Source organism: Phyllobates terribilis, unplaced genomic scaffold (assembly GCF_046119375.1).
Source record: "Phyllobates terribilis strain yellow unplaced genomic scaffold, ASM4611937v1 Scaffold_1__5_contigs__length_1240528914, whole genome shotgun sequence".
In the NCBI taxonomy this organism is placed as follows: domain Eukaryota; kingdom Metazoa; phylum Chordata; class Amphibia; order Anura; family Dendrobatidae; genus Phyllobates; species Phyllobates terribilis.
Genome location: NW_027362761.1, coordinates 354,199,141 through 354,225,144, shown reverse-complemented (window position 1 = coordinate 354,225,144; position 26,004 = coordinate 354,199,141). Strand labels below are relative to the sequence as shown.

At 42.8% G+C, this 26,004-nt stretch overlaps 1 protein-coding gene across 1 annotated transcript in view; it reads left to right on the top strand.

Annotated features, from left to right (window-relative positions):
• Positions 1-26,004, top strand: part of DNAH10 (dynein axonemal heavy chain 10) — a 192,677-nt gene that overhangs the window by 112,755 nt on the left and 53,918 nt on the right. The window contains exons 45-57 of the mRNA XM_073676172.1: positions 1,371-1,516; positions 1,671-1,823; positions 1,966-2,226; positions 2,664-2,836; positions 2,957-3,050; positions 3,380-3,547; positions 3,640-3,828; positions 3,908-4,079; positions 5,009-5,212; positions 5,960-6,040; positions 6,178-6,375; positions 17,335-17,496; positions 19,052-19,226. Of these exons, the coding sequence (XP_073532273.1) occupies positions 1,371-1,516; positions 1,671-1,823; positions 1,966-2,226; positions 2,664-2,836; positions 2,957-3,050; positions 3,380-3,547; positions 3,640-3,828; positions 3,908-4,079; positions 5,009-5,212; positions 5,960-6,040; positions 6,178-6,375; positions 17,335-17,496; positions 19,052-19,226 (2,176 nt within the window). The remainder of the gene's footprint in view (positions 1-1,370; positions 1,517-1,670; positions 1,824-1,965; positions 2,227-2,663; positions 2,837-2,956; positions 3,051-3,379; positions 3,548-3,639; positions 3,829-3,907; positions 4,080-5,008; positions 5,213-5,959; positions 6,041-6,177; positions 6,376-17,334; positions 17,497-19,051; positions 19,227-26,004) is intronic.

The following is a 26,004-nucleotide window of genomic DNA, read 5'->3' as shown; positions in this document are numbered from 1 at the left end:
ACAGCCAACCAAGTGAACAACACTCTCCAGGAGGTAGGCGTATCAATATCCAAATCTACCATAAAGAGAAGACTACATGAAAGTAAGTATAAAGGGTTCACTGCACGGTGCAAGCCACTCATAAGCATTAAGAATAAAAAGGCTAGACTGGACTTTGCTAAAAAACATCTAAAAAAGCCAGCACAGTTCTGGAAGAACATTCTTTGGACAGATGAAACCAAGATCAACCTCTACCAGAATGATGGAAAGAGAAAAGTATGGTGAAGGCATGGTACAGCTCATGATCCAAAGCATACCACATCATCTGTAAAACACGGCGGAGGCAGTGTGATGGCTTGGGCATGCATGCCTGCCAGTGGCACTGGGCCACTAGTGTTTATTGATGATGTGACACAGGACAGAAGCAGCCGAATGAATTCTGATGTATTCAGAGCCATACTGTGTGCTCAGATCCAGCCAAATGCAGCCAAACTGATTGGTCGTCGTTTCATACTACAGATGGACAATGACCCAAAACATAAAGCCAAAGCAACCTAGGAGTTTATTAAAGCAAAGAAGTGAAATATTCTTGAATGGCCAAGTCAGTCACTTGATCTCAACCCAATTGAGCAAGCATTTCACTTGTTAAAGACTAAACTTCAGACAGAAAGGCCCACAAACAAACAGCAACTGAAAACCACCGCAGTGAAGGCCTGGCAGAGCATCAAAAAGGAGGAAACACAGCGTCTGGTGATGTCCATGAGTTCAAGACTTCAGGCAGTCATTGCCAACAAAGGGTTTTCAACCAAGTACTAGAAATGAACATTTTATTTACAATTATTTAATCTGTCCCATTACTTTTGGTCCCTTTAAAAACAGGGTGGCACATGTTAAGGAGCTGAAACTCCTAAACCCTTCATCCAATTTTAATGTGGATACCCTCAAATGAAAGCTGAAAGTCTGAACTTCAACTGCATCTGAATTGTTTTGTTTAAAATTCATTGTGGTAATGTCTAGAACCAAAATTAGAAAAATGTTGTCTCTGTCCAAATATATATGGACCTAACTGTACATACATTATTCCTCCACACTTCTCTGGGTGGTGGAGGGGGACAGATAAGGACTGATTCAGGAGTTCAGCAAGGTACGTGGCCCAAGCATCTTCACCATCAGAAATAATCTGGGGAGGAGGGATAGCTAGGAGACATTAGGGACAGGGAAGGAGCCCCTGGCCCCGGGTAATCTGACAAAATAATTTTGACAGTCTCATGCTAACTTGCTTTTGAGCAAGATGTCATTTGTCTGCAGGTCAACTTGTCATGATCTTCATATTATCCTTTAAGTGCTTGTAATGCACACTATTAATAAAAATCATTCTATGTTGTCTTTAGTTCCTACGGTGGACACTACACGTACCACATGGTTGTTGGAGCAAATGGTGAAAATTAAAAGACCAGTAGTACTTGTTGGTGAATCTGGTACATCTAAGACCGCTACTACAATGAACCTCTTAAGGAACTTGAATAGTGATAATACGGTACTAGTATAGTAGCCCAATTACCCCAGTCACCTACCCTGCTTCTTCTTTTCTCTTTTCATTCCTTGTTCTTTTTTTCATATTCTGTATACATACAATTCATGCTTTAAAAACAATCATTTCCATACAATCTTATGCATTTCTTCCTGGACAGATGCTGCTGAGCATCAACTTTTCATCACGTACTACTTCTATGGATATCCAAAGAAATCTAGAAGCCAATGTAGAGAAACGTACTAAAGACAACTATGGCCCACCTATGGGCAAACGCTTATTGGTGTTCATGGATGATATGAATATGCCAAAGGTTTGTGTTTTTTTTAATCACATTCGTACCAAAAATTAAGAAAAATAATATATTCTTTTAACTGTTATACTTTACGTCAAAATAACAAAATTGCTAAAAATGATTGCCTACAGACTAATTCTGCTTTCTATTTTGAATCTAGGTGGATGAATATGGGACCCAGCAGCCAATTGCTCTGTTAAAGTTGCTGCTGGAAAAGGGTGGCATGTACGACCGTGGCAAGGAACTAAATTGCAAGTTCTTAAGAGATCTTGGATTTATAGCTGCAATGGGAAAGGCTGGTGGTGGCCGAAATGAAGTGGACACACGATTTATATCCCTTTTTACTGTATTTAATGTGCTTTTCCCTTCAGAAGAGTCCTTACATCTTATTTACTTTTCTATCCTACATGGACATACAGTGGTAATTTCAATAATGCTTTCTAGTTCACCATGGCTTTATTTAAAGGGAAACTTTTACAAGTTTTAAGGCCTCTAAACCACCACCATGCTGTTATACTGAACAGTAAAAGTATTCTACGAATGCTCAGAGCTGCATAATGAATCTTATAACATAGCGAACTGGGTTTGTTTTAGGGACCAGATTACATGACTCTTTAGCATTATGCTCCACCCACATGACTCTTCACTGGTAATTTATTTGTATGTTGAGATTTTACATTACTTTACATTATCAGGCAGATTATACAGGGGCATCTTTACACTACTATTGCATTCAAAATAGCAGCTTGGTGGACATGTAGGGCCTAAAAACTTATGACTGGTTTCCATCATGTGTCGTTTCATGTTGTGTTTTCCATCTTGTGTTGTTTGACTTGTTGATCTCTATCACTTTTACAGCTATTTAATGAAGACGTCCAGACCATTTGTGATAAGTTGACTTTCTGTACCCTGGAGCTCTATAAAATGATTGTTCGGGACCTTCCTCCAACTCCTTCAAAGTTCCATTATATATTTAACCTTCGAGATCTTTCCCGAGTATTTAATGGATTGGTTTTGACAACTCCAGAGAGGTAGGTTTTGTTTCCTTATTCTATTTACTTATTGTGAAAAATGTTGAAGAAGATTCCTTTAAAAATGTACATAAAAAAAGATATTTCTTTCTGACTTTCTTGTGTTTTATTACATTTAAGATTCCAGACAATGGAACAAATGGTGAGAGTCTGGAGGAATGAGGCCTTGAGAGTTTTCCATGATAGACTGATCAATGAAAACGATAAGACCGTGGTAAGTAACACCTTTATTATCAAATACATTGTGCAATATGGAGTTGTTCCTCCTCTGCAAAAATATGTGACCTATTAACCCTTCATGACCTTGTGATTTTCTTTTTTTTGCGCTTTCGTTTTCTCCTCCTCTTATTCCAAAAGCCATAACTTTTTCATCTTTTTCATCTTTCTATCCCCACCACCATATGAGGGCTTGCTTTTTGCGGGACCTCTGTTCTTAAGAAGATTTTTAATAAAGGGTAAATTGCAAAGTTGCTTGTTTTTACTATCACTTATGCCTATAAATTTTACCCATTTATTACTTTAAGTTTGTCATTCATTTTCCAGGTCCAAGGTCATATTCGGAGTCTGATTGAAGAACACTTCAAAGCTGACCTAGATAATGCAATGCGAGACCCCATTCTTTTTGGGGACTACCGAACAGCAATGAATGAAGGGGAGCCGCGAGTATATGAAGACATCCAAGATTATGGTGCAGCTAAAGCTCTTTTTCAGGTAGAAGATGCTCCAGCTTTTGTCAAACACTTGATGCATGTGATCCCACATCTCTTATACACTTTATGTTTCTGTCTTTTTCCCCCCACTAGGAAATCCTGGAGGAATATAATGAAAGCAAGACCAAAATGAATTTAGTTCTTTTTGATGATGCGCTTGAGCATTTAACCCGAATACACCGCATTATAAGAATGGATCGTGGTCACGCTCTGCTGGTTGGTGTCGGAGGGTCAGGAAAGCAATCCCTTGCTAGGCTTGCAGCATTTGCTGCTGGATTTGAGGTCTGACAGTATTTCTATAGAGATATATGGTTTATTTTCAGCGGCATCAGATTATAAAGAATTCTTATCTTGCCATTAGGTTTTTGAAATTGTCCTAAGCCGTGGATACGGAGAGAACAGCTTCAGGGAAGACTTGAAGAATCTCTATATAAAGCTTGGCTTGGAGAACAAGAAGATGATTTTCTTGTTTACAGATGCGCACGTGGCAGAAGAAGGGTTTCTGGAACTTATTAATAACATGCTAACGTCTGGTAAGCAGTTGCCAACATTTATGGAAAAGTATACTTGGCAACATATGCAGTCATGAGGAAAACTAAGTACACCCTCTTTGAATTCCATGATTTTACCTATCAGGACATAATAAAACATCTGATCCTTAGAAGGCCTTAAAATGAGGTAAATACAACCTCAGCTGAACAACACAGTACAAATTACACTGTGCCATTATTTATTTAGCAAAAACTAGGCCAAACGCAGAAGTATTACATGAAAATGTAAGCACACTTACTACTTCCATAGGAATTGAAGGGAATCTGTCACCAGCTTGTTGCTATGAAATCTGAGAGCAGCATAATATAGGAACAAAGACCCTGATTACAGCGATGTGTCACTTACTGGTCTGTGTTTTGCTGTTTAAATACAACCAGTTTCTAATCAGTAGGAGATTATCACTACAGGACAACTGGCCACGTGCCTCCTAGTCCACCCACAACTGATTAGCCACTTTCTCTCACTATGTACACTATGTACAATGTACATAGGAAGCTGTGGTGTGGGTGGGGTTATACACATAACAACTGAGCTCTGCTTGAACTACAGTAGAGAAAACTATGATTCTATCAAAACTGCTGCACCCAGTAAGCTAAGTTATACATAGCTGGAATCATTGTCTCTGTCCCTACCTCATGCTGCTTTCAGATTGCATAGCAAAACCCGATTACACATTCCCTTTATTAAATTAAATAGCAGCCAAGTGTTACTGATGAAATGTCTTTGATTAGCTGTTCATCACCCCTATAAAAGCAGAAGTTTTGTCAGTTTGCTGGTGTAGGGTATTCAGGAAATGACATTCAATTTTCATGATGTTCAGTGATCATCAGCAATGATGTTAGAGAAGCCATTATTGCTACCCATCAATGTGGGAAGGGTACTGATGATATATTATTTGATTATTTCTTAGGAATGGTCCCAGCACTTTTCCCAGACGATGAGAAGGAATCCATTCTAAACCAGATCAGAGATGAAGCTGGAAAACATGGGATGGGACCTGCCAAAGAGAGCATTTGGCAATTTTTTGTTAACAAAAGCGCAAACAATCTCCATATAGTTCTTGGAATGTCTCCTGTGGGTGATACTTTGAGGACAAGATGCCGAAATTTCCCAGGTAAAGAGACACTTTTTTTTTTATAGTACAGTTGAATTCACTCATATCTATGGCCATTCTAAGTTAATAGAGGAGTGTCCCTAGTTTGAGACCTTCATCAATTAGCTACAGTGGTCTCCCTTTTTCCGCACCAACTAGTTGATGCATTTACATGAGACACCCACTGATTTGACTATTCACAATGTAATGCCTCATGTGGGGGCACCACAGGAGGATTGGCCAATTCCTTCTGAGTTCTTCCATAGTAGCAGGCAGGTTCAGACTGGTCCACGGGAGAACAGGAGAATCCCCCGGTGGGCCCCTGTGGGCCACCACCCTCTTATATGAGCAGTACTTGACACAATATGATACACTATGTACAGACAAAGGCAGCATCTTATTTATTTAACAATCAACCCAGTTAATTACTATAGAAATTTGTGAATGTGAATATTGTGAATATTTGCATGTAGCTGAAAAGTGGGGCCCTGGAGTTACTGGTGGGTTCTTGGGATCCCAATCCGACACTGGTAACAGGACTTCCAGATTTTTGTTTGTAGATCTATCTAATAAAATTACATGGACAAAAAAGGTTTAAAAAAGTGTACTAACCCTTTAATGGAATATAGACTGACTTTTTTTGTCTTTTACTTATCAACAAAGACAAAGAAGATATTCCTTTCATACTATACTGTATATTATATATAGAAAAATATACATTGCAGACTTCAGCCTATGAATAATAAAACCTGCATCTTTCATGTCTAGGCTTAGTAAATAACACGGGTATCGACTGGTTTTTGCCTTGGCCACCTCAAGCTTTGTATGCTGTTGCTAAATCATTTTTAGGTGAGTGTTTTCCATTTCTCAGTCATTTCTAATTCTAATCATCGCTGAAGCTCCAACTTTTTCTGCAGACCATATTGTATTTCTTACTTATCCCACAAAGCTTTTAAGAGATAAACTGTTCCTATTATATTCTGTAGGAGAGAACCAGATGATCCCTTCTCAGCACTTGGAGCTTGTCATTGGTCACGTTGTTATGGTTCATGATTCAGTTGGACAATTTAGTAAAAAATTCCAGCAGAAACTAAGAAGAAGTAACTATGTCACCCCGAAGAATTATCTGGACTTCATCAACACCTATTCAAACTTACTGGATGAAAAGAACAAGTTCAATCTGGGTAAAATATGAATGTGGGATTATGTGAATATATCTACATTGCTTGACATACATGCTAAACACATCCATTATTACCTTTTTGTCTTTGGTTGTAATAGCTAAGTATACTGCTAAAAATGAAATAGGAACGAAGTCGAGTACACTATCCTCATACATGGATAAAAGAATATATCGCCATACCAGAACAGTGTATGGGTCAAAGATGCTACTATAGGGCATCTGTATAATGGATGCCACCACAGCCTATGGGTTATATATTCAGTGCAGACCAAAAGTTTGGACACACCTTCTCATTTAAAGAAATTTCTGTATTTTTATGACTATGAAAATTGTACATTCACACTGAAGGCATCAAAACTATGAATTAACACATGTGGAATTATATACTTAACAAAAAAGTGTGAAACAACTGAAAATATGTATTATATTCTAGGTTCTTCAAAGTAGCCACCTTTTGCTTTGCTGACTGCTTTGCACACTCTTGGCATTCTCTTGATGAGCTTCAAGAGGTAGTCACCGGAAATGGTTTTCACTTCACAGGTGTGCCCTGTCAGGTTTAATAAGTGGGATTTCTTGCCTTATAAATGGGGTTGGGACCATCAGTTGTGTTGTGCAGAAGTCTGGTGGATACACAGCTGATAGTCCTACTGAATAGACTGTTAGAATTTGTATTATGGCAAGAAAAAAGCAGCTAAGTAAAGAAAAACGAGTGGCCATCATTACTTTAAGAAATGAAGGTCAGTCAGTCGGAAAAATTGGGCAAACTTTGAAAGTGTCCCTAAGTGCAGTTGCAAAAACCATCAAGCGCTACAAAGAAACTGGCTCACATGAGGACCGCCCCAGGAAAGGAAGACCAAGAGTCACCTCTGCTTCTGAGGATAAGTTTATCCGAGTCACCAGCAGCTCAGATTAGAGACCAGGTCAATGCCACGCAGAGTTCTAGCAGCAGACACATCTCTACAACAACTGTTAAGAGGAGACTTTGTGCAGCAGGCCTTCATGGTAAAATAGCTGCTAGGAAACCACTGCTAAGGATAGGCAACAAGCAGAAGAGACTTGTTTGGGCTAAAGAACACAAGGAATGGACATTAGACCAGTGGAAATCTGTGCTTTGGTCTGATGAGTCCAAATTTGAGGTCTTGGGTTCCAACCACCGTGTCTTTGTGCGACACAGAAAAGGTGAACGGATGGACTCTACATGCCTGGTTCCCACCGTGAAGCATGGAGGAGGAGGTGTGATGGTGTGGGGGTGCTTTGCTGGTGACACTGTTGGGGATTTATTCAAAATTGAAGGCATACTGAACCAGCATGGCTACCACAGCATCTTGCAGCGGCATGCTATTCCATCCTGTTTGCGTCTAGTTGGACCATCATTTATTTTTCAACAGGACAATGACCCCAAACACACCTCCAGGCTGTGTAAGGGCTATTTGACCAAAAAGGAGAGTGATGGGGTGCTACGCCAGATGACCTGGCCTCCACAGTCACCAGACCTGAACCCAATCGAGATGGTTTGGGGTGAGCTGGACCGCAGAGTGAAGGCAAAAGGGCCAACAAGTGCTAAACATCTCTGGGAACTCCTTCAAGATTGTTGGAAGACCATTTCCGGTGACTACCTCTTGAAGCTCATCAAGAGAATGCCAAGAGTGTGCAAAGCAGTCATCAAAGCAAAAGGTGGCTACTTTGAAGAACCTAGAAAATAAGACATATTTTCAGTTGTTTCACACTTTTTTGTTAAGTATATAATTCCACATGTGTTAATTCATAGTTTTGATGCCTTCAGTGTGAATGTACAATTTTCATAGTCATGAAAATACAGAAAAATCTTTAAATGAGAAGGTGTGTCCAAACTTTTGGTCTGTACTGTATGTTAGAGTGGTTTTCCAGGCAAGGACACATTTTTGCCAATCACTGTATAATGCTGATAGTGTGCAATATACCCACTTTTGGGACTTGGCTTTGGTCGAGCAGTCATTACAAGACCCCAATTTTGTGATTTATATACTTGTCCTTATATGCAGATTATCGTCTTTCCTGTTCCTCTCAATGAATATTAATAACCTTGAGAGAAGCTAGTTGGCACATGTCCGCAAGTATGCAGATCGCATTCTCGGGGTCATGTAATGACCCCTCAAACCGGCAAGCAGAGTCGAATTTACCACACCGTTAGGGTTTGGCTTGCTACAGTGCTTGCTGAAAATTTTTCTGGAAAACCCTATAGTCTAAAATGGCATCCGTTTACCAGAAACAGTATATTATGAAAAGTCAATGAATTACCGTATGAATAGATGTTATTATAACCTGTGGGTGATAGATGCTACATTTTGGCATCTCTAATAAGCCAGCGTTTAACATATACAAAGGGAGCTTTTCTGAGCCTGCATGTTAAATCATACATGTCAAACTCTGGCCCGTGGACCAAATCTGGCCCTCAGGGTAGTTTTATTTGGCCCGCAACACCAGAACCACCACCCGTATGTGGGCCCATTATACTGTTTGGAGAACTATGTGGGGCCCATTATTCTGTATGGAGGACTATGTGGGGCTCATTATTCTGTATGAAGGACTATATGGGGCCATTATACTGTATGGAGGACTATGTGGGGCCCATTATTCTATATGGAGGACTATGTGAGGCCCATTATTCTGTATGGAGGACTATGTGGGGCTCACTATTCTGTATGGAGGACTATATGGGGCCATTATACTGTATGGAGGACTATGTGGGGCCCATTATTCTATATGGAGGACTATGTGAGGCCCATTATTCTGTATGGAGGACTATGTGGGGCTCACTATTCTGTATGGAGCCATTATACTGTATGGAGGACTATGTGGGGCCCATTATTCTGTATGGAGGACTATGTGAATCCCATTATTCTGTATGGAGGACTATGTGGGGCTTCAAAAAGCCCTCCCTTGACCCATCCTCTGTGTCTAGCTATCGCCCCATATCACTTCTCCCCTATGCCTCAAAACTACTGGAACAACATGTCCATTCTGAACTGTCCTCTCACCTCTCCTCCTGCTCCCTCTTTGACCGCCTACAATCTGGTTTCCGACCGCACCATTCTACTGAAACTGCACTGACTAAAGTCACCAACGACCTACTAACCGCCAAATCTAAGCGACACTACTCTGTCCTCCTCCTCCTAGACCTGTCATCTGCCTTTGACACAGTGGACCATTCCCTCTTACTATAGACTCTCATCTATCTGCATCACAGACTTGGCTCGATCCTGGATCTCCTCATACCTAACAGACCGGACATTCAGTGTCTCCCACTCACACACCACCTCCTCATCTCGCCCCCTATCTGTCGGTGTCCCCCAAGGTTCAGTTCTAGGACCGCTGCTCTTCTCCATCTACACCTTCAGCCTGGGACAGCTCATAGAGTCTCATGGCTTTCATTATCGCCTCTATGCTGATGACACACAGATCTACCTCTCTGGACCCGATATCACCTCCTTACTAACCAAAATCCCACAATGTCTGTCTGCTATTTCATCCTTCTTCTCTACCAGATTTCTAAAACTTGACATGGACAAAACAGAATTCATCATCTTTCCGCCATCTCATTCAATCCCCCCAACTGACCTATCTATCAACATCAATGGCTGCCCACTCTCCCCAGTCCCTCAAGCTCGCTGCCTTGGGGTAACCCTGGACTCTGAACTCTCCTTCAAACCACATATCCAAGCCCTTTCCACTTCCTGCCGACTCCAACTCAAAAATATCTCCAGGATCCGCACATTCCTCAACCATGAATCTGCAAAAACACTAGTGCACGCCCTCATCTCCTGCCTTGACTACTGCAACCTCCTGCTCTGTGGCCTCCCCTTTAACACTCTCACACCCCTCCAATCTATCCTAAACTCTGCTGCTCAACTAATCAACCTGTCCCCCCGCTATTCTCCGGCCTCTCCTCTCTGTCAATCTCTTCACTGGCTCCCCATTGCTCAGAGACTCCAGTTCAAAACCCTAACCATGACATACAAAGCCATTCACAACCTGTCTCCTCCATATATCTCTGACCTAGTCTCCCGTTACATACCCGCACGTAACCTCCGATCCTCACAAGAACTCCTTCTCTACTCCCCTCTTATCTCCTCCTCCCACAATCGCATACAAGATTTCTCCGGTGCTTCCCCCCTACTCTGGAACTCTCTACCCCAACGTATCAGACTCTCGCCTACCATGGAAACCTTCAAAAGGAACCTGAAGACCCACCTCTTCCGACAAGCCTACAACCTGCAGTAACCACCGCTCCACCATCCCTCTGCACGACCAACTCTACCCTCACCTACTGTATCCTCACCCATCCCTTGTAGATTGTGAGCCCTCGCGGGCAGGGTCCTCGCTCCTCCTGTACCAGTCGCTGTCACATTGTGTTCAAAATTATTGTAATTTTTCTTGTATTATACCCCTTTTTCACATGTAAAGCGCCTTGGAATAAATGGCGCTATAATAATAAATAATAATAATAATAATAATTATTCTGAATGGAGAACTATATGGTGGCATTATACTGTATGGAGGACTATATGGGGCCCATTATTCTGTTTGGAGGACTATGTGGGGCTCATTATTCTGTATGGAGGACTATATGGGGCCATTATTCTGTATGGAGGACTATGTGGGGCCCATTATTCTGTATGGAGGACTATATGGGGCCATTATTCTGTATGGAGGACTATGTCGGGCCCATTATTCTGTATGGAGGACTATGTGGGACCCATTATTCTGTATGGAGGACTATGTGGGGCCCATTATTCAGTATGGAGGACTATGTGAGGCCATTATTCTCTATGGAGGACTATGTGGGACTCATTATTCTTTATGGAGGAATATATGGGGCCATTATACTGTTTGGAGGACTATGTGGGGCCCATTATTCTGTATGGAGGACTATGTAAAGCCCATTTTTCAGTATGGAGGACTATGTGGGACCCATTATTCTGTATGGAGGACTATGTGGGGCCCATTATTCTGTATGGAGCACTATGTGAGGCCCATTATTCTGTATGGAGGTCTATGTGGGGCCCATTATTCTGTATGGAGCACTATGTGGGACCCATTATTCTGTATGGAGGACTTTGTAGGGCCCATTACACTGTATACTGGTTAGCCTGTGACTTTGTCCAAGATTTTAATTTTGACCCTATGTGTGTTTGAGTTTGACATCCCTGTGTTAGATGAAAGCGGAAAACACAATGTGAAGAGGGCCTTAACATTATGACCTGTTATAAGAGAAGGAGATTTTAATTACCTTAGTCTACTGACACATATTTGGCCTTTTTTCTCTTTACTTTCAGGGTCTGCAAATTGTAAAGTGACATATCATAAAGGTGACACTTGTGATTCCTTGTTTTTACCCAATGGTCCCGATTCATCAAGACCTGTAATTTTCATGCCAGTCTTGATGAAGGGACATGTTGGAGTCAGACGCTCCTGATTCAGTAAGAAGTGCTCGCCTCTTAATAAATCAAAAGCGTCTGACAAGTGGTGTGCTCCTCTGTGTGCTGCACCACAAATCTTACAACAGTCAGAGACTAAACCTAAGATAAAAACCAAATAAGCAAATACCCCGTAGTAAGTAAATAAATAGTAATAGTATATGGAAAAAACATAGGGACCTGGTCCTGCTCCGCCTTTTTCTATTTTTATGTCTGCTGACAAATAGTGAGGTAAACTACAAGAGTTAGGGACCATTCTGATTGGGTCCACCTTGTCATGGTAGGATGACTTTTATGCTTTTTTGATCAAAACAGTGTTAACTAAGTCCCCTGTTTTATTTCCGTGTACTATTACTATTTATTTACTTACTACAGGGTATTTGCTTAATTTATTTTTATCTTAGGATTTGTCTGTTAAATGGCCACAGATGCTCCGGCTCAATTTTTTGGGTTTTGTTTTAGTTTTTTGTACTGAGTACAAACAGGGGCGTGGCTCGACCTTTTTGGCTGGTCATTTTGTTTATATAGCTTTACACAGGCATGTGTCTGACCTGGTCCTGCTCTGCCCTTATCTGTTTTTATGTCTGCTGACACATAGTGATGCGAACAGCAAGAGTTAGGGACCATCCCGATAGGCTACACCTTGTCGCAGTGGGATGGCTTTAACGCTTTTTTGATCAAAACAGTGAAAATTAAGTACCTTAATCAGCTGATCAAGATGAGCACAGACCACTCCCCTCTGGTTCACACCTGAATGCATTCTGTAGCCCATATACTGTGAGCAAGGAGTCTGCTATAGACGTGTCTGCAGTGCATTGCCTTAAGTGTGAGATTTGAATTATCCCTGAATTGAACCTGAAGGGAACTGAAGGTAACTGGATACTTGGACACTGTAAACAATGTTTGTCTTTGTTTTCACTCTCTCTTCTATAATCCTTCACTTTTTACAACCACCCCTAATCCTTACACCCAGCAACAAACTCTTCATATCTTCCTCCATCCTCCCCATTCATCTCACCTCCTCCTCAGAACTATTCCTCAACATTCAATCCTGTGTCTCTAAGCACAGACAGCCACCTCATGCTCTCTCCTGCTCCCACCTACTAACACTTTCTCTTCTCCTCCTCGCTGCTGGCGACATCTCCCCTAATCCTGGCCCTCCTCACCACATCCCCACAGTCACTTCCACTTCCTATCCACGATCCATCACAAACTCTCACAACCCTTCTAACCTCATACACATCCACCCAGCCCCCCTTCCCCAGCCCCACTAACAGGAGCTCTATGGAATGCTCACTCCGTTTGTAACAAACTTTCCTACATCCATGATCTTTTCGCCAATGACAAACTTTCCTTCCTTGGCATCACTGAAACCTGGCTCACCCCCTCTGACACAGTCTATCCAGCTGCACTTTTATACAGTGGATTCCACCTTTCCCAGACCCTCCGCCCCAAAGGCAAGCATGGTGGAGGAGTAGGCTTTCTCCTGTCAGACAACTGCTCCTTCACCCAAATTACACTGCCACCCTCCGTTACTCTCCTCTCTTTTGGAAGTTCACTGTGTGTGCATCTACTCCCCCTCCAACCTCCAACTGGCCATCATCTACCGTCCCCCTGAACCTGCCACCACCTTCTTAGACCATTTCACCACCTGGCTACTTCACTTCCTTTCCGCTGACATCCCCACCATCATCATGGGTGACTTCAACATCCCCATTGACACTTCTCTTCTCAGCTGCCTCTAGGCTTCTATCTCTCACTTCCTCCTTCGGCTTTGCTCAATGATCTTCTGCCCCCACTCACAAAGATGGCCACACACTGGACCTCATCTTCACCCGCTTCTGTTCCCTATCTAACCTGTCTAATTCACCTCTCCTGCTATATGACCACAACCTACTTACATTCTCTACCCTCTCCTCTCCAGGGCAACAATCCCCACTCCACAAACTTGCATACCCTGGCAGAAATCTTAAACACCTTGACCTACACTCACTCTTTGAATCCCTCCTCCCTCTTGCAGACATCAGTTCCTTACATGACGCGGATGTTGCTGCCGCTCTATATAATGCCACAACAGCTGCAGCTCTAAGTTCGGTTGCCCCCTCACACATACCAAAGCTCGCACAATGAACAGGCAACCCTGGCATACCAGCCTAACCAAAGAGCTGCTAATCTCCTCCAGGGTTGCTGAGCGTAGATGGAAAAGGTCCCACTCCAACGAGCACTTCATCGCATTCAAATAGTCCCTCATTACCTTCAAATCCACACTCACTGCTGCAAAACAAACATACTTCTCACCTCTCATATCGTCCCTGTCTCACAACCGTAAACAATTATTCAACACCTTCAATTCTCTCCTACGTCCTCCAGCGTCTCCCCCCTCTCCTCTCATCTCAGCCGAAGACTTTGCCTCATTCTTCAAGCAGAAGATTGACACCATCAGACAAAGCTTTTGCCTAAAGTCCCCCCAGCCCCTCCTCACACCTACTCAATCCTCCTCCTCCAAAACCAGCTTCTCCACCACTACGGAAGACCAATTTTCCTCTTTACTCTCCAAATCACACCTCACCACCTGTGAACTTGACCCAATCCCGTCCCATCTCATCCCCAACCTTACCACAGTCTTCATCCCAACCCTTACCCACCTTTTCAACCTGTCACTAACAACTGGTGTCTTCCCTCATGCTTCAAACATGTCTCGATCACACCCATCTTCAAAAAGCCCTCCCTTGACCCATCCTCTCTGACTAGCTATCGCCCCATATCACTTCTCCCTTACGCCTCAAAACTACTGGAACAACACATCCATTCTGAACTGTCTTCCCACCTCTCCTCCTGCTCTCTCTTTGACTGCCTCCAATCTGGCTTCCGACCACACCATTCTACTGAGACTGCCCTGACTAAAGTCACCAACAACCTACTAATGGCCAAATCCAAGCGACACTACTCTGCCCTCCTCCTCCTAGACCTGTCATCTGCCTTCGACACAGTGGACCATTTCCTCTTACTACAGATTCTCTCATCTCATGGCATCAAAGACTTGGCCCTATCTTGGATCTCCTCATACTTAACAGACAGGACATTCAGTGTCTCCCACTCACACATCACCTCCTCATCTCACCCCCTATCTGTCGGTGTCCCCCAAGGTTCAGTCCTAGGACCCCTGCTCTTTTCCATCTACACCTTTGGCCTGGGACAACTCATAGAGTCTCATGGCTTTCAGTACTACCTCTATGCTGACACCACACAGATCTACCTCTCTGGATCCGATATCTCCTCCCTACTAACCAAAATCCCACAATGTCTGTCCGCTATCTCATCTTTCTTCTCTGACAGATTTCTAAAACTTAACATGGATAAAACAGAATTCATTGTCTTTCCACCATCTCATTCATCCCCCCCACCTGACCTATCTATCAACGTCAATGGCTGTCCACTCTCCCCAGTCCCTCAAGCTCGCTGCCTTCGGGTAACTCTGGACTCTGATCTCTCCTTCAAACCACATATCCAAGCCCTTTCTACTTCCTGCCGACTCCAACTCAAAATATCTCCCGGATCCACACATTCCTCAACCACGAATCTGCAAAAACAATAGTGCACGCACGCCCTCATCATCTCCTGCCTCGACTATTGCAACCTCCTGCTCTGTGGCCTTCCCTCCAACACTCTCGCACCCCTCCAATCTATCCTAAACTCTGCTGCCCGACTAATCCACCTGTCCCCACGCTATTCCCCGGCCTCTCCCCTCTGTCAATCCCTTCACTGGCTCCCCATTGCCCAGAGAATCCAGTTCAAAACCCTAACCCTGGCATACACAGCCATCCACAACCTGTCTCCTCCTTATATCTCTGACCTAGTCTCCCGGTACATACCTGCACGCAACCTCCGATCCTCACAAGATCTCCTTCTCTACTCCCCTCTTATCTCCTCTTCCCACAATCGCATACAAGATTTCTCCCGTGCATCCCCCCTACTCTGGAATTCTCTACCCCAACATATCAGACTCTCGCCTACCGTGGAAACCTTCAAAAGGAACCTGAAGACTCCCCTCTTCCGACAAGCCTACAACCTGCAGTAACCATTGCTCCACCATACTGCTGCACGACCGGGTCTACCCTCACCTACTGTATCCTCACCTATCCCTTGTAGACTGTGAGCCCTCGCGGGCAGGGTCCTCACTCCTCCTGTACCAGTCGTCGTCACGTTTTGTTAAAGATCTTTGTAATAATTCATGTATGTATACCCCTTTTTCACATGTAAAGCGCCATGGAATAAATGGCACTTTAATAATAAATAATAATAATGTTATATTCATGTACTATTACTATTTATTTTCTTACTACAGGGTATTTGCTTATTTTGTTTTTATCTTAAGCTTTGTCTGTTAAATGACCACAATGTGAATGCACACCTATGCATTGCACTAATACCAGTATATGCTGTGGCTCAATTTTATGGATTTTGTTCCAGTCAGAGACTTAATAAGATTTTGGAGTAAGGTACACCACACCTTGTCATGAATTAAGCGAGATCGCTAGCGAGATCGCTGCTGAGTCAAGGTTTTGGTGACGCAACAGCGACCTCACCAGCGATGTCGCTATGTGTGACACTTTGCAGCGATCAGGCCCCTGCTGTGAGGTCGCTGATCGCTGCAGAATGTCCTGGACCTTTTTTTGGTCATTGCCCTCCCTCTGGTCAGCACACATCGCTGTGTGTGACCAGCGGGAGCAGCGATCAGGCTGGTAACCATGATAAACAGCGGGTTACTAGGGGCGCACGCGCACTTAGTAACCCGCTGTTTATCATGGTTACCACTCTGCTACGGTGAGCGGTAACCTCCCGCTCACCATAGCAGATCGGTAACCATGATAAACAGCGGGTTACTAGGTGCGCGTGTGCCCCTAGTAACCCGCTGTTTATCATGGTTACCAGCCTGCTCCTGCTTCAGCAGGCTGGTAACCAGGAGCAGGACATCGTGGAAAGATTCTTTCCACGATGTCGCTGCTCCCCTGATCGTTGGTGAGCCTGCCTGTTTGACAGCTCACCAGCGACCACATAGCGACGCAGCAATTATCCCTGACAGGTCGCATCGTTGTCGGGATCGCTGCAGCGTCGCTAAGTGTGACGGGGCCTTTAGATGAGCTGTATTGTCGCATCCATATCCGGTGTCAGCTCTGCTTACTTTGGCGGATCTGTCTGGAACTGGCGTGAAAACTGCAAAAGTCACAACATTTTTGTGCAACTCTCAGTTGCCCAAAAAATTAGTGTCTTGTCAGAAATCCGCAGAAAGCACTTTGATCAGTCGGGGCCTTTATGTTTCTAGCCTGCTCTGTTTTTCAGTACATAGATGGCTGGTGTTTTTATCATTTGCTACATGTGCATATGAGCTGCAAATTCAAAGGGACAAATAATATGGCTGTCCATTCTCACTTTTGCAAAACTGGTTGGGGTAGCTGAACAGAAAAATGTGTGGAAAATATTTATTTTGTTTTGTCCTACTGCAGCACAATGTAAGCGATTGGAAGGAGGACTAGACAAGCTGAAGGAAGCTGCGGTCCAACTGGCAGAACTGAATGTAAAGCTGGCTGAGCAGAAGGTGGTATTAGCAGAGAAATCGGCTGCATGCGAAGCATTACTGGATGAGATATCTGTGAACACTGCAGTAGGTGAGCAAATCACTGTAATTAATGTGTTCATTTATATTAATGGCATGTGTCTATGAATGAGTCTCTCCAAAAATCAAGAAATGTATGTCATGGAGGATTAAGGAATATGAACCTTACAACCATCACAAAATATAGTCTGAGATTTTTTTCTGTGCATTTGAAAGGTCACTTGCAACGTTCTATCCAATAGGAAAACAGTGAAGCCGCACATGGTTTTACATCGCATTGTGTATTAGTTATATATGGCTTCCCAGTTGATTTTGGATGGCATGACAAGCTATTCAACTGCAGTTGATGATCCATATACACACTCGTGAACACTGAAATTTCAACACGGAAAAGTTGTGGAATTATGGAAATCACAGGACTGATAGACATGTTAGTGATGCGGAAATGATAAAAAAAAATGGAAAAATGCTTTTTCCAACATCTTAAATTATTCATTATCAAGTAAGAACGCTTTCAGAAATGCATGCATTTACCTGCCTTGGCTGCTATCATTGAGGTTATTGATGGTTGTCTGAAAAATATAATGCCACCCTGAATGCACGCAAATCATCAAAATCCGCTGCTGGCAGCTCCCTTTGCAACTTCCAACTAATGACACAATGACATCCCAGGTGTGTTCAATAGGAGTCAGGGCTGGAGATGCTGCAGTCCTTGTTTGCACATTTTAGGCCATGCAGGCTGCTCACAATAGCACTACTAACATGCAGCTTGGTGTTGCCTTGTTATAAAATATCTCATGGGACACTTTGGAGAAATGACCGTACTACTGGTACAATGACCAAATCAATGTAATGAAGAGCTTTTAGTGTACCTGTAATGAAGACTAGAAGGATCTAGCTTTTGTAAATTATGTCACCCTACAACATAATCCAGTGAATTGGACGGCTGAGACGTTCTATTGTGAAGATCTCTTCATGCCATTGCTCAAGTAGTCTCTAGACCAATCTCCTGCTATTATTGCATCTAAGACAAAAGCAATACTCTTCGCTGAAGATATTCTTCTATTCTAGCCTTAATTGCCATTTTGCTCTGCACCTTGATAGTCTTTGAGAGTGGTGGGTTGAGGTCACTCAAAAACCTATAGCTGGACGTCTGACTCAGTGTTGTGCAAACGCCTTCTGATGGTTTGTGTAGACACTGTTTGATGCCTAGTCTTGGTAGGTGAGATCCAATTTCACTTCCAGTACAGTATGGATCAATCATGGAACCAGTGGTATGGCCATTTGTCAAGCTGTTTTTCAACATGACAATGCTTAGCTGCATGTTGCTCATGGTACTTTTAGCAGCCTACATGGCCTACACATTCTACCATGGCATGCAGCATCTCCAGATTTGTTTCCCATCGAGCACATCTGGGAAGCTGCCAGCAGCTGATCTTGATGAATTCCATTGCCCCGGTGAATTAAGCATGGCAGAACCTTCTTCAGGCAACTATTAATAACCTCAATGATTGCATGCCAAGGTGTGGACACTAAGTCATGTTTAAAAGAGAAAAGACCGCAAAAACAAAAAAAAAAAACAACAGAATGTTTATTTCTAATTACAGCGGAGGAGAAAAGGAAGCTTGCGGAGGAGAAAGCTGCAGAAATAGAGGAGCAAAATAAAGTTATTGCTGTAGAAAAGCAGGAGGCTGAGAGCGCTCTGGCCGAAGCCTTGCCTATACTGGAAGCTGCAAAGCTGGAACTGCAGAAGTTGGACAAGTCAGATGTAACTGAGATTAGGTAGGTCACACTGATCATATATCACTCATTACCAGATTTTATCTTCTGCAGTGTCTTTTATATTTAAACCTAAATAGAAGATGAATGAACAATTTTAACTTGAACACTGTGACTTATACATATTTAATTCTCACTCATAGATAGATAGCTAGATACTGTAAATATATGTATGTGCTGTTGCTAATAATAAAAAAAGACATTATATATACCCCACAATGGTACCATAAAAAATACAACTTGTCCTGAAAAAAAACAGTTTTCATGTGACAATAGCAATAGAAAAAAATAGGCAGCTAAGGTTCTAGGACCGCGGTAATAAAGAGCTGAAAACTCTTTGAAGCCAAAAATAGCTGTGTTCTAAATTTGCAGATATTTAAAAACATCAGTGCTAAGGATGCTATTGTGCATAGTTGCAAATTATGTTTTTTATTTGTATTTTTTTTTTTAACTGTGGTAAAAAAAGGTTTTAAAGGGCATGTGCCATTGTAATATGACCTATTCTTCAAATTAAGTCTGTAGAGATCACTATTCAGCGGTCATATCATTATCATCACAGTCAGGATTGCCCTGAAAGATATCACCTATATGTAGATAACAGAGGAGCACACACTTCAGAATAGGCGCCGTCTCAGCTCACCTCCTCCCCCTCCCTGCAGCACCACCTCTGCACAGATCACAGAGAATGTCTAGAAGACTCTTCAATAAAAGTCAGTTTTAGACTGCAGGTTCTTATAGTTTGTCTAGGTGCTATAAAATATATTTTATCACTGAATGCACTTAACAGCAGGCAAAATGGCTGTCCCTACAATCATATACAGAAAATGGTATAAAATCTAAAGTAAAGATCAGAAAATAAAAACAGTATAGAAAGGAAACGTTTTTCAGCACCTGATTTTACTTAGTAAAACTTATAGGAGAGAAAATGATTTAAAGAGCATTTATCACTATAACAGACCTTTTAAAAAGGACCTGTCTATTCTTCTGACACATATGTTACAGGAAATATTTGTATTCCGAAGGCAATGACAATTTTTAAGCATTTCTTCTTAGAAATTTGCTTTGTGCTGTTCCTCTGTTATTCTTCCTTAAACTTATGAATAATTTGACAAATGGGTGTTACCATTCTCATTGTCATAGGGGTGTGTCCCTACATAGTTTGACACTGTCAATAGTGATTGTACAGTATAAGGGCTTGTTCACACTAGTGTTTAACACGACCGAGGGCTTTGTGATCTTTTATTGGATAGCACTCGGCTCAGTGTTATACTATGGGGCAGTGCAGATCAGCAATTGTTTTCTCATGTTGATTCAGCATGAGAAAACAATCACCGCATGCTACAGGTGCATCCGATGATCAGATTACACGCATCCACACAAATCAATGGGTGCGTGTGAAACATCAGACTGCACTCGGATCTCATCTGAGTGCAGTCCAACATCCATGAACACAGAATGGAGAAGGTGGAGAAATTAAGTTCTTCATCTTCTCCTGTGCTGGGAGACTCTTATGCAAGAGAATTGGATCACACTCAGATGATACTTGGATCACACTCTGACAGCGTTTGAGCCAAGTGTCATTAGAATAATCGTCCCTATTCTCTCTCATGGGAGAATCAATGGTCGTATACCCCCGGCCTAAGGCCTGTTTCACACGTCCGGATATTTCCGGTACTGGAAAAACCAGTATCGGAGATAGCCGTGTCCGTGTGATACTCGTGGCACACGTGTGGCAACCGTGTGCCGCATCAGGATCACACTTACCGGCTCTTAGGAATCAGTGATACAGTTAGCACTATTCCCAAGTGCCGGGGTGCTGAATGCTGCCCTCATCATTGTCCCCTGTCGGCACTGTGATCAGCGCTAGCAAGGGACAATGATGAGAGTAGTATTCTGCTCCCACTGTGTCCTGGTGTAAAAATAAGAAGAAAATTAAAAAATTGTTATGCTCACCTGTCCGAAGATGTCCCCTGCTGTAATCCATCTGACCGCTCATGCCGGGGAGAATGACTTGCTGCAGCAAGCGGGCCCCGGAGCTCCGATGCCCGCTCACTGCAGCGAGTCATTCTCCCCAGCTCCTCGGCATGAGCGGTCAGATGGATTACAGCTTGGGACATCTTCGGACAGGTTATTATAAGGATTTTTTTATTTTATTCTTATTTTTACACCAGGACACAGTGGGAGCAGAATACTACGCTCATCATTGTCCCTTGCTAGCGCTGATCGCAGTGCAAACAGGGGACAGTGGTGAGGGCAGGGTTCAGCACCCGGTGCTTGGGAACTGCGCTAACTGTACGCTGATTCCCAGACGCTGGTATGTGTCACACGGATATCATCTGTGTGTCATCAGTGCGCACATGTGCGGGACGTTTTGCGGTCTATGCTGCGGGTAAAAAATGGACATGTCAGCTTGTTTTGCCCACGGACACACGGTTCATTTGAATGGGTCTGCTTGTGTCAGTGTCTCTAGTACGTGTGAAAACTGTCACCACTCGTACCGGACACACTGACGTCTGAAAGAGGCCTAAGAGTGTGTAGGGACCCCCCCTTCCCAATTAATGACATCCAAATGTCAAATTAATGATACATTTCTAACTGGTATAACAGAGGAACAGTATAACTCAGTGCTATAGGAAAAAATGCTCCAAACATGTGTAAGGCGGCAGTGTTCACACCGTGCAGTAACTGAGGCAGTGACCCAAGCAAGTCCAACATAAGCAGCTTTTATTCAGCACTCACGGGTAAACAGAAAAGTCCTCCGGTTCGCAGCCGAGTTAACACAAGTCCATAACAACGGTTGCCAGGGGCAACGGCCGCTCAGAGCCTGACGGGTGCAGAGCCTTCCCAGGCGTGGGTTCAGCTACTCACAGGTCCACTGAGCTTTCCTGCTATGCTCCTAGCAGGTCCCAACATAGAACAACACTAACCCTTAGTGCAGGGTTTTTAAAGGACCTGTGGCAAGAGCTACTGGAAAACCCGGGTTGGAAGGAGGAGGCCGCCCCACTGCCTTCCTGTAGCCTCCTCCAAGAAATGAAGGCCCTGCCGGGTTTTACTTAATCTGCCTTAGCCAGGTAGTCTGACCAGACCAATGCTCACCTTCATTCCTGCATTGCAGCCGCAGCTGTGTCTGTGACTGCAATGCACTCCAACAGGTTTAATAGGTCTCTGTACACATTCTGGGGGATATATAACGTCCCTCGTATACGATCCCGGTCACTGCCTCATACATGTTACAATATGGGAATTAAAATTATTTTCTAAAAGACTTATCAGGAGAGCAAACGGTTCCTCTTTAAAATCCGAACGATATCCTTTATATGCAGATACAGCTTATTGTCCTATAACTGACCAGTGTGGTCAATCAGAAGATCTGAGATTCACCGTTATGGCTTGTGTACACATCGTCTTTTCGTCGTGTTTTTGCATATTTGTCCCAGCAAAGTGTATGAGATTTCTGAAATCTCATGAACATGTTACTTATTTTTTCCTTGCAGATTTCAAGCAGTTTCATGTCTGTAGCATGTTAATTCTTTCAGCTTTTTTGCAGGGTTTTCCACCTATTTTAATGACAGGGAAAAAAACGCTTAAAAACTGCACGCAAACATGCGACGTAAACACTCATTTATGCAGCATTTTTCCTGCCAAGAGACACGTGAAGCAGAAATTTCTGCAACAAATACTTAACATGTGCATATATACTAAATGTATTTAAAGCAATATTTTATAAAGAATAAATGTAGAAGTAAAAGTAGACATATTCTTTATAATAATCCCATTTTTAATTTAAAATATGTATTTAATAGCAGATTCGATATGTAATATTTGTAAGGTTTTGTATTTATGTCCTATTATTCTGGAAAGTATATGTGTGCGGTATATATAGATATTTTTACAGCTACAATGCCTTGAAAAAGTATTCACACCCCATGAACTTTTTCACATTTTTTCACGTTACACCCACAAACTTAAATGTATTTTATTGGGATTTTATGTGATATACCAACACAAAGTAGGATGTATTTGTGAACTGTAAAGTAAATGATACATTGTTTTCTAATTATTTGAAAAATATGAATCTGAATATTGTGAAGTCCATTTGTACTCAGCCCCCCTGAATACTTTGTAAGACCACCTTTTGCTGCAATTACTGCTGTAAATCTTATGGGGTATTCACCTGTAAGGAAAATCAATATAAGCTACTTATGTTTTAGTATCACACTCCTTCCCTATTCCATAAACTTAATCCTAGTATTCGCAACTGCTGCTGAAGATATGGCAACTCTGAGGCAATTTACCTCACTTATTCTGGTCTTGTACGGGTATTCTAGGCTTTTGGAAATCTGTTAAAGATCTTAAATCCATTGGTCTTCAGGTACCCTGATCCTAAATCTTATTTACTTAATATCCCTCCGTTTCAAATCAGCCGTAAAACCCGACAACTTTTACTTCACATGACCACTTCTGCTAGATGTCTGATAGCGTGTAAGTGGAGAAGGACTCTACCTCCATCAAATACCGAGTTAGACACACGTATACAGGATGTGCGAAGCATGGAATATCCCACAGCCCTATTAAATAACATAACCAAGCGCTATGAGGTGGTCTGGGCCCCCTGGGACACATACTGGGTACAAAGAGACTGAACATGGTTACGAAAAGTAGGTTATGTAGTAGGTGTTGAACTAGAATTGGTCTTCAACTTTTCTCCCCCTTCCTTCCTTCTGTGTCACTGTCTTGTCACTGTTTGTCCTGTCCTTTTCGGTTATTGTCCATGTTTAATTGTGATTGTAAGATGTGAACTCTTCAGTGTTGAGTTTACTCATTTTTACTGATTATTTGGTCAAACTATGCAATATTGTTTGCTAATATTTTGAATTTTATGATGTCATTCTGTAATTTTATTTTTGGAAAAATGTAATAAAAATTCAGTTATATAAAAAAAATAGCTCTAGCTCAGTGAAATTGGATGGTGAGTGTCTGAACAGCAATTTTCAAGTCTTGCCACAGATTCTCAATGGGATTTAGGACTGGATTGTGACTGGGCCATTCAAACACATGAATATGCTTTGATGTAAACTATTCTGTTGTAGATCTGGCAGTTGTTGTCCTGCTGGAAGGTGAACATACTCAGAACCTATGCCCCAGTTTCAAGTCTTTTGTAACCTCTAACAGGTTTCCTCCAGGATTGCCCTGTATTTAGATCCATCCATCTTCCCATCAACTCTGACCAGTTTCCCTGTCCCTGCTGAAAAAAAGCATCCCCACAGCATGATGCTGCCACCGGCATGTTTGACGGTGGTGATGGTGTTTTCAGGGTGATGTTAGTTTTCCCCGACACATAGAGTTTTGCATTTAGCAAAAGTTCTATTTTGGTCTCATCTAACCAGAGCACCTTCTTCCACATGCTACCTGTGTCCCCATATTGCTTTTTGAAAACTGCAAATGGAACTTCTTATGTCTTGCTTTCAAAAAGGGCTTTTTTCTTGCCACCCTTCCATAAAGGTCAGATTTGTGGACTATATGACTAATAGTTGTCTTGTGGACTTATTCTCCCACCTTAGCTGTGGATTTCTGCAGCTCCTTCATAGTGCCCATGGGCCTCTTGGCTGCTTCTCTAATTAGTGCTTGTGATGAACCTGTAGCCGCCATCTTGGTAATGATAAATCATATCCAGGGATGGCCACACTTCAGCAGCCCCCACCCTTGGGACCTTCTGTTAAAACGTCAACTAGATAGTTTCCCCCCCATCCAGGCTCCTGTAAGATAAGAAGCCTACTTAACACTTGAATGCTAGGAGCTTCAAAGACTTCGAGAGGAAACACAGCCAGCAGGGGGGGGTGCTTCGTCTATCTGTACCTGACCATTTGTCCCATAGGACTAGTTTCTTTGTCTGTCACAAGCATGGAGGCATAAGATATAGAAACATGAAAAGTACACGCATGTTGCATGGGATGGGCCAATAAAAAAATATCACGGCGTCCCGGAGCCATTGCGCACACAAGCCTCCGCGGTAGACGTTTGTACGTGCTCTGGAAGCCAAGATATAGCGCTGAGCCATTCCTGAGGACCGTATGGTATCATAATTGATATCAAAAGGTCGGTTACGGCGGCCCGAATCCATGGGAACCCCTGGGGGTATCCTGAGACCATCCCAGAAGAAGTTATTGGGTTCCTTAGAATTTGGGCTTCTGATCGAAGTTAGACCTGAGGGTGGAGACTGAGCCAGCTGACCTCACCAGCAGTGGGCGGGACGGGGCAGGTAAGATAGCAGGACAGACAAGAGACAAGTCAGTCTTGACCCAAGAGTGGTGTGCTGAACATCTGAGCACCAGCTGAGGCCACCAAGGGGAGGAGCAGTTTGACCATGCGGTGGTAGGCCTCAGCCTGTAACAAAGAACCGTGCCTGCGACCGCAGAATCCTCTCCCTGCGTCACAAGAAAATCAAGAAACCGGTAACTGATATGCTGTGGTGATTCTGTGTGTTGTATTCCATTGTTGTATAGTTTAGCCTGACCTTATACCTGTGTATATTTAGTTGTATATCGTGTATCTAGTGTATTATTATAATCAATTACCTCAAGTAATTGTGGGCCTGCCTTTTATTCTGCATAACGAACGCACGTCCGTGTGAGCTCGGCTCAAGCCAAAAACGCTACCCAGGGTTGGTTCCTGACCCGATATAGGCCCATTCACGGACTGGGCGTATATCTAAAATAGGGACTGGTGGCAGCATACCAACTGGGGATTGGGGAAGGCTGGTAGTGACGGTCGGAGGTTCAGA